At 54.7% G+C, this 8,537-nt stretch overlaps 1 protein-coding gene across 1 annotated transcript in view; it reads left to right on the top strand.

Moving 5' to 3' along the window:
• The first annotated feature begins 1,528 nt into the window (after positions 1 to 1,528).
• Positions 1,529 to 8,537, top strand: part of ARHGEF17 (Rho guanine nucleotide exchange factor 17) — a 131,838-nt gene continuing 124,829 nt past the window's right edge. The window contains exon 1 of the mRNA XM_087936899.1: positions 1,529 to 5,328. Coding sequence (XP_087793025.1) covers positions 1,642 to 5,328 — 3,687 coding nt within the window. The 5' untranslated portion in view covers positions 1,529 to 1,641. The remainder of the gene's footprint in view (positions 5,329 to 8,537) is intronic.

Raw genomic sequence — 8,537 nt, 5'->3', positions numbered from 1 at the left:
CTTTTCCGTTCCCTCTCCACACACCCCCCTCGCTCCTTCTTCTGTTTCTCTTGCAAAGAACTTTCCCAAAGATTTGTTCTTTGCAAAAAACAAACGGAACATCCCTCCTTTTTTCTTTTTTTGGAGGTGGGGAGGGGGAAGAGGAAGCCCCGCCCCTTCAAGGGGAAAGTTTATGTGAATCTTTTCTTTTTTGAGAAAAAAAAAAGTGGGGGGGGAAGAGAAAAAAAACCCCCCAGCACAGCCAGAGAAGGGAAAAAAAGGAAGCAGGCCAAGAATAAACACAACAAACAAACAGCAAAATGCGAAGGGGAGAGAAGGATGCGCTTTGAAAAGGGATTTTGCAATGGGGGACTTTTCTTTCTTCTTCTTTCTTTTTACAAAAAAAGCAGCAAACTTTTCATCGGGTCTTTTCTTTTGCAAAAAGGTCCGGAACGGGGGGGGTTTTCTCCCTTAAGCCCCCCCAACGCGAGATAGAAGTTGCATTTTAATCCCCGGTTGGATTTCATTTTTATTTTATTTTTTTTCACACGGGAGATCGCTTTGCAAAGGAACCGGACGGATCGCCTTTGGAGGGCCTGAAAAAGTTCGACTTCGATCGGTTTCTCCCCCCCACGTGTGGCTATTTTTGGGGGGGGGGGGTCGTTTTCCACCCCACCCCCCTTCCTCCGCCTTCGATCCCGGGACTTGGCTCGGCCGAGCGAATCGGAACCGCCGCGCGGAAGGAGCGTTCACATTGTTGCCGTCCACGCCGCTCCGGAGCTGCTTTCGGCCGGATTTTCCTCGCTTCTCCGCCTCCCTCCCCCTCCGCGGGACCCGAGCTCGGAAGTGAACGTGGGAACTCGGGGGAAGTTTGCCTGCCTGCCTGCCTGCCTCCTCCTCCTCCGCACGCCCGGTTGTTTTCTTTTCTTTCTTTCCTTTCTTTCTCTTCCTTCCTTCCTTCTTTCTTTCTTTCTCTCGCGCTCTCTCACTCTCCCTGTTTCCTTTCTTTGCTCTTTTTCTAGTTCTTTCTCTCGTATTTTCTTTCTTTCCTTCCTTCCTTCCTTTCTTTCTTTCTTCCTTCCTTTCTTTCTCGTTCTTGTTTTCCTTCTTCTCTCTTTTTCTCTTTCTAGTTCTTTCTCTCGTTTTTTCTTTTTTTCCTTTCTTCCTTTTCTTTCTTTCACTCTCTTTACTTTCTTTTCTCTTTCTAGTTCTCTCGTGGTTTCTTTCTTTCCTTCTTTCTCCTGCTCTCTCATTCTCTTTTCTTTCTCCTTTTTGCTTGTTTCTTTTCTTTTCTTTTTTACTTTTTTACTTTCTCCTTCCTCTCTCTCTATTTCTTTCTCCCGTGGAATCTTTTTTTCTTCCCTTCCGACTCACTCTTTCTTTCTTTCTTTCTTTCTTTCTTTCTTTCTTTCTTTCTTTCTTTCTTTCTTTCTTTCTTTCTTTCTTTCTTTCCTTTCTTTCTTTCCTTCTCACACACACCCTCCTCCCTTCTTCCTCCCTCCCTTTTCCTTCCCTCTTTCCTTCCTTCGGATGGCTTGAGGGCGGCGGCGGCGGCGGGGCCGGCCTGCCCGGGACGTTTCCCAGACTCGGGGATCCCGCCGCAGAACCGGGGAGGGGAGCGGGGAAGGGGGGAGGGCCCTGCTGCAACCGGCTGCTTCAACAATGGCGGAGGGGGGCCCGAGCCAGAAGAGGACTCCCCTCTACCGGAGCGTCTCCTTCCAGCGCTTGGCCAAGTGGACCGGGCCGGCCCAGCCCGACGGAGGAGGAGGAGACTCTCGGGGGGAGCCTTCCCCGCCCAGCGCGGAGCACCCGCCGCCGCTGGAGCCCATCGGGCGGCGATCCCCCGGCCGCGCCGCTTCGTTCAGCGTCTCCTCCCGCCCAGCAGCCGCCGAGCCGGCCGGCCGCGCCCTGCGGAGCCTCTCGCCCTCCGTGCGGCAACTTTCCCAGCGCTTCTGCGCGCCCCGCGCCGGCCCCGAAGACCAGCCTCTTGCAAGCCCGGCCCGCCGCCGCGGAAGAACCACCTGCGCCCGCCCCGCTGCCGCCGCCGCCCAGAAGGAGCTCGGGGGCTCCGAGGCCGGCGGGCCGCCCCCGACCCCGCCGCCCCGCAGCAGCAGCAGCGCCGCCACCGTCTCCTCCTCCTCCTCCTCCTCTTCTTCTTCCTCCAAAGGGCCGGGCGAGGCGCCGGCGCCGGACTGGCCCAGCGTGACGGAGATGCGCAAACTTTTCGGCGAGAGTTTTCGGCGGCAGCAGCAGCAGCAGCAGCAACGGGCGGCCGAGCGAGGACGGGGCGGCCCGGGCGAGGACGGGGCTGGCCCGCCGCGGAGCAAAGCCACCGACCACCCGGGGGTTCCTCTGCCTCCCGACGGCGGCGGCCCGGCTCTGGACGGGCTCTGCTGGGCCGAGGAGGAGCGTCGGGGCGTCCCTCCGCCGCCGCCGCCCCGCAGCTGCATCCCTTTCGCGGGGCTCCGGCCGCCACGGGGCCCCCCAGGCCCGTCGGAGAGGCCGCCGCCGCCGCCTCAGCTGTGGGATACTTCGCATTCCTGGCATAGTTCGGCCTCGCCGGCCCTCCTGGCCGCCTCGCCGGCCCCCTGCCCAGCCTGGGGCGGCTGGGTGGCCCCCGAGGTCTCCAGCAGCAGCGAGGAGGAGTTGAGGCCTTCGCCGGGCTTGGGCCCCGGGCCTGCCCTGAAGAGCCCCCCAAGGGCCTCCTCAGACAGTGAGGAGGAGGAGGAGGCCCGGGCGGTGCCCCATAGACGCTCCCTTCAGAGGAAGAAGAGGGAAACTGAGGCCCAGGAGGAGGCCAGGGTGGTGGCTGGCATGGAATGGCACCTCAAGGCCCAGCTGGACCTTTCTGGGGGTCTCCTGCCCCCCCAGGAGGAGGAGAGGACGACCCCAGCTCCAGACGCCAAAGGGGCTTCGGTTGCTGAGGGACCCAGACCGCCCTTGGGGGTCCTGCCTGAGGGCAGCAGGCCCTTCCTGGGCCCCCCGGCCCCCCTTTCCTTGGGGCCTCCCCTGCCTCTGGTGTCCCGGGTCTCCAAGGTCAACATCCCCCCCTTTGCCTCCAGCCCAGCCGGCTCCCGGAGCAGCAGCAGATACTCCAGCACGGAGACCTTGAAAGAGGACGAGCAGCCCGGGGTCTCTTGGACCGGGCCGAGCAAGCCGGGTCTCGGCATGGGCCGGCCCCCCGCTTTCAGCCCAAGCGACAGCCCTGCCAGGTTGCAGGCCCCCGTCCTCCGTGCCCGGCCCAAGCTGCCGTCGGGGTTGGGGAGGTCCAGGCAAGAGTTGTCCTCTTTTGAGAGTTTGCTGCCTTGCAGCTTTGAACCGGCGGCCAGAACCAAGCACCAAAAGAAGTCCATGTCCAACCCGGACATTGCCAGCGAGACCTTGGCCCTCCTCACTTTCCTGAAATCGGACCTGTCAGAGCTGAAGGCCAAGAAAAGAGCCAGCAGGTTGAGTGACCAAGAAGACGTGGCATTTGGCGGTGAGGGGGTCAGCCGATATGAACCCTGTCTTCAAGGACGAACCGAGCACCCGTCGTTGGGCAGAACTCAAGGTGAGGTCCCGCCACCAAACCATTGGGTCTTGGGCCAACGTCCAACCCTGAAGGACCTCACGGCGACCCTGAGACGGGCCAAATCCTTCACTTGCTCGGACAAGCCGGCCTCCCGCCGCCTTTGCCTGCAAAACGCCATGAAGTCCAGCTCTTCGGAGCTTCTGCTGGCCACTCGCTTCGACCACAATGGTGTGGTTTCCGACAGCCGAGACAGGGAGGAAGATATGCTCCCTGTAATCATTCAGGATCAGTACATCCAAGAAGCCAGGCAAGTGTTTGAGAAGATAAGTAAGATGGGCTCAGAACACGGCTATAATTTTGCTTCCGAGTCCAAGGAAAGGGGGAAGGACGGGACGGAGGAGGGAGTAGAGAAAGAAGAAAACTGCAGTCGGTGCTTGGAGGAAGCTGGTCCTGAAGGAAACCTGCCCTGCGGGAAATCTTTAGAAGAAGGTCCTGAATCCAGTATGACCGATGAAGGAATTGTGACCGAGCCAGAGACACCGCCAGCCTACAGTTACCTGGATCCTTCCGTGGCCGCATGGAAATTGGCCAACCGAAGAGGAACTGAGGCCGCTTCTCTGGAGAGGAAGGAGACGCTTCTCTCAAACCATTTCACCAAAGGGAACGACGACGTGGCCGTCGTGGATGAGGGGCTCCCCAATCATAAGACGGCGTCCCAGGGATTGTCGGAGACGCCCCTGACTCCCAGCGCCCTTCGGCGACGGAGGAAGTTCCCATCCTTGGGAAACAACGGTTCCGAATCCAGCAACGGGAGCAGCGGGGAATCCAGCGTCGATTCCTACCGGTCTCTCAGCGACCCTATGCCCCACAGAAGGTGCTCCATTACAGAGGAGGCCAAGAACTTCTCCGTGGATAGCAACCTCCTGGGGTCGCTGAATTCAAAGCCCGGAATCTTAGACGCTTCTGCCGTGGCTTTGTCGGATTGCACGGGGAGCGCCGCCAGCGACCTCTCGGTCTGCAGCGATGGCCTGAAGGATTACAGCACCGTGATCCAGAACATCGTCAGCCAGCCCGGGGCCATGGACAAGGTGATCGACGAGAAGGGCAATGGGAAGCCCATCAAGAAGAAGTCCTTCAGCGACCCCAGCCGCCGCGGCGAGCATGCCAACCCGGGCTTCATGGGTGCCGGAGAACCCATCAACGAGATGGAGCAGAACATCCTGCCGTCCAGCAGCGAGCCCATCCTTTCGGGCCAGTCGGCGGAGCAGGACGCGCGCAGGTTGTCCTCCCAGTCGGAGCAGGCTCTGCCGATGCCGCCGGAAGCCCACGAGGTCCCTCAAAACTTCAGCTTCGATCCCAAGCTGGCGGAGGTCTTGTCGCCGAGGATAGTCCGGCGAAGTTCCAAGAAGCGCAGCGACCGAGCGAATCACCAGGAGAGCAGGAAGGACGAGACGGCGCTGTCTCCCACCGTGCCCACCACGATGGGCAGGGCAAGGCCCGCCTCCAAGCACATGCGCCACACCAGTGAGCCTGCCACCTTCCTTCCCATCGCCAGTGCCCACCTGCCCGCTTCGCTCTGTCAGAATGCCCACCCTGTCATCCAGGGGCTTCCGCACCTGCCCGCCAAACTTTCAACACCTCTTCCCGTTCCATCCTTGGAGGATGTGACCAAGCACTACATGTTGACTCTCAGTTCGGGGGAAGCCCTGCCCAACAACACTGCGGATACCCCCAGATCGTCTCCTTCCACGCCAACCACGACGGAACCCAAACTCCCCAGATGTCCCAAGCACCATGGAGATGTGAACGCCGGCAGCCCCAGGACCAAGCCACAAGTGGTGAGTTGTTGTGTTTTTTTGGTCTTTGTTTTGTGGAGTCTAAAAAAAAAAAAGTATTGGCTGGCTGATGGTTAAGTTCTTAGTGACTTGTTTTGATAAGGTTCTGCATCAGCATTTGGGGACCAGGGTTAAAATTTTGCAGACCGAGTTGTCACCTAAGATTGTTTGCTCGGACGACACGCGGGACCTGAATGTCATTGTCTTCCCCAGCGTCACTTCTGGTGGGACTCTGGTAATATCACACCTTTGCTTTGAGCATGGTTGTGTGCCTAGGTACAAAGACACGGGCATGAAATAGTCTTGTCAAAGTATTTTGGTTTCGAGTCCTTGTGGCAAGTAAGCACAGAGGCTTGTAGTAACAATTGGTCTTGCTTACTGTTTGCTAGGTTTCATGCAACCAAGTTGTTAATATAAACGAGGCTTGTCGTGGTGGCGTTTTTAAGGTCTGAAGGAGGAATTGGGCTATGTGGCACACAAGGCCTGTCTCTCTTATTATTATTACCTTTGTTGCGAGAGCACAACCTGTGTACAATGAGATTGGCTGAGCCTCCCTTCGTGCACCACCCCCCCCCAACACAACTCACAGTGAGGACAGAAGTCCCTAACCCAATCCCAATCTTAATACTCTCTGTGACCTTGTCGCACAAAGTGCCGGCCCCGCAAGTCTATCATACTATGAGGAGTTGTGTTGTTGTGAGGTGAGGGTGAGGACTCAAAACACCCATCTAGTAGAGCAGGGGTCTTCAAACTTGACAGCTTTAAGACTGGTGGACTTCAACTCCCAGAATTCCTCCTCCAGTCGTGTTAGCTCGGGAATTCTGGGAGTTGAAGTACACAGGTCTTAAACTTGCCAAGATGGAAGATCCTTGGATTAGAGAATAGAATATTTTAGAATAGGATACTTTATTGGTCAAGTGTGATTGGACACACAAGGAATTTGTCTTGGTGTAAATACTCTCAGTATACATAAAAGAAAGAGAAACAGATAAGATAGATAGATAGATAGATAGATAGATAGATAGATAGATAGATAGATAGATAGATAGATACTGTAGATCAGGGGTCTTCAAACTTGACAGCTTTAAGACTTGTGGACTTCAACTCCCAGAATTCTTCCTCCAGTCAAGTTGGCTCAGGAATTCTGGGAGTTGAAGTACTCAAGTCTTAAACTTGCCAAGATGGAAGACCCTTGGATTAGATAGAAAGACAGACAGACAGACAGAGATGGAAAATAGATACTGTAGACCAGGGCTCTTCAAACTTGACAGCTTTAAGACTTGTGGACTTCAATTCCCAGAATTCCTCCTCCAGTCATGCTAGCTCAGGAATTCTGGGAGCTGAAGTCCACAAGTCTTAAATTTGCCAAGTTTGAAGACCCTTGGATTGGATGGATGGATGGATGGATAGACAGACAGACAGATGAGAGAGAGAGACAGATGTGTGTGTTTGTGTGTGTGTGTGTGAGAGAGAGAGAGAGAGAGAAAGGGAGGGAGGGAGGGGGAGAGGGAGATAGAAGATAGATACTATAGATCAGGGGTCTTCAAACTTGACAGCTTTAAGACTTGTGGACTTCAACTCCCAGAATTCCTCCTCCAGTCATGTTAGCAAAGGAATCCTGGGAGTTGAAGTCCACAAGTCTTAAACTTGCTAAGTTTGAAGACCCTTGTAGTAGAGTATCACAACATAGGCCAAAGTCTAAGGAAGTGTTTCATAACTCTGTCCACCTTAAGATGGGTGGACTTCAACTCCCAGAATTCTTAGCATCGGCCATGCTGGCTAGGGAATTCTGGGAGTTGAAGTCCACACACCTTAAAGTTACTGAGGTTGGGAAAGACCAGGTGTAGTGCACATATAAGGGACGATTAGAAGATACAGATGCCATTGAATTAAGCGCGACTCTTTATGTCTCTGTGATCATTGGGTCTTATTTTGGGGGGCAATGCAAGCGGTCCTAGACTTACGACCACAACTGAGGGCAAATTCTCCGTTGCTAAGCAAGGCCGTTGGGTTTTGCCTCATCTTATGACCTATTTTCCCCACAGTTGCTAACTGTATCACTGCAGGTGCTAGCAAAATGGTTGGGAAGTAGATCCCATTGACTTTTGCCAGAAGGTCACAAAACGAGATCCCACGACCCCAGGATACGGCAACTGTCATAAATACGAGCCAGTTGCCCAGTGCCTGAATTTTGATCCTGTGACCAAAGGGGGTGATGCCGTAGTTGTAAGTATGAAAAAGCCGCAAGGCACTTTTTTCAGGGCCGCTATAACTTCAGCCACTGAAAGAACCGTTGTAAGTCAAGGATTGCCTGAGCTAGAATACTGTAGTATCTGGCCATGGGGCTGGGGGATGTGTTACTACACTGCAGAAATATTTGATCTCACCCATCTCTGCTTAGGACCTCACTCAATTCTGGTCTGGGGTCCTTGTTGCTCTCTGAGCTTGGCTGTTTTCCTGCAGACGTTTCATGATCCAACTAGGTAGCATCATCAGTGCTAGAAGGAAGGGGGGGGTGTTGTGTAGAAGAGGTGGTGGTGGAAGAGGAGGAAATAATTTTGGGGTCCTTGGTGTTCTCTGAGCTTGGTGATTTTCTTGCAGACGTTTCATGACCCAACTAGGTAACACCATCAGTGCTACAAAGGAGTGGAGGCTTCTTCTCAGCGAGCAAGTTACTTGTTTATAAACAAAGAGGAAAATCCACCTCCTTCTAGCACTGGTGATGTTACCAAGTAAGATACTGAAACATCTCTACGTAAACAACCCAGCTCAGAGAGCACCGAGGACTCCATAGGCCGCCTCCTCATCTCATCCTCCACAAACTACTCCCTTCTAGCACTGATGATGTTACCTAGTTGGGTAACGAAACGTCTGCAAGAAAACAACTCAGCTCAGAGAGCACCGATGAGCCCACAGTCTTCCTCTTCCTCCTCCTCTCCTCCTCTTCCCCTGTTCCTCTCCCCCTCTCCCTCCTCCTCCTCCTCCTCCAACCCCACCTTCTTCTAGCCCTGATGATGTTACCTAGTTGGGTAATGAAACGTCTCCAAAAAAAACCACCAACTGAGCCCAGAGACCACCAAGGACCTCCCCATCCCCAATTCAATCCTGAGCTAAAAAGCCGCCTCTTCTGCTGATAATGCTGAATGGTGAGCTGAGCATCAAACAGACCCCATTTAATCCTTCCCAAACTTCACCTGCAACCAGTCAGTTTC

This window comes from Pseudonaja textilis, chromosome 7 (assembly GCF_049901715.1).
Source record: "Pseudonaja textilis isolate UNSWEBS1 chromosome 7, rPseTex1.2, whole genome shotgun sequence".
NCBI lineage: Eukaryota > Metazoa > Chordata > Lepidosauria > Squamata > Elapidae > Pseudonaja > Pseudonaja textilis.
This window is presented reverse-complemented; position numbering and strand designations above follow the sequence as displayed.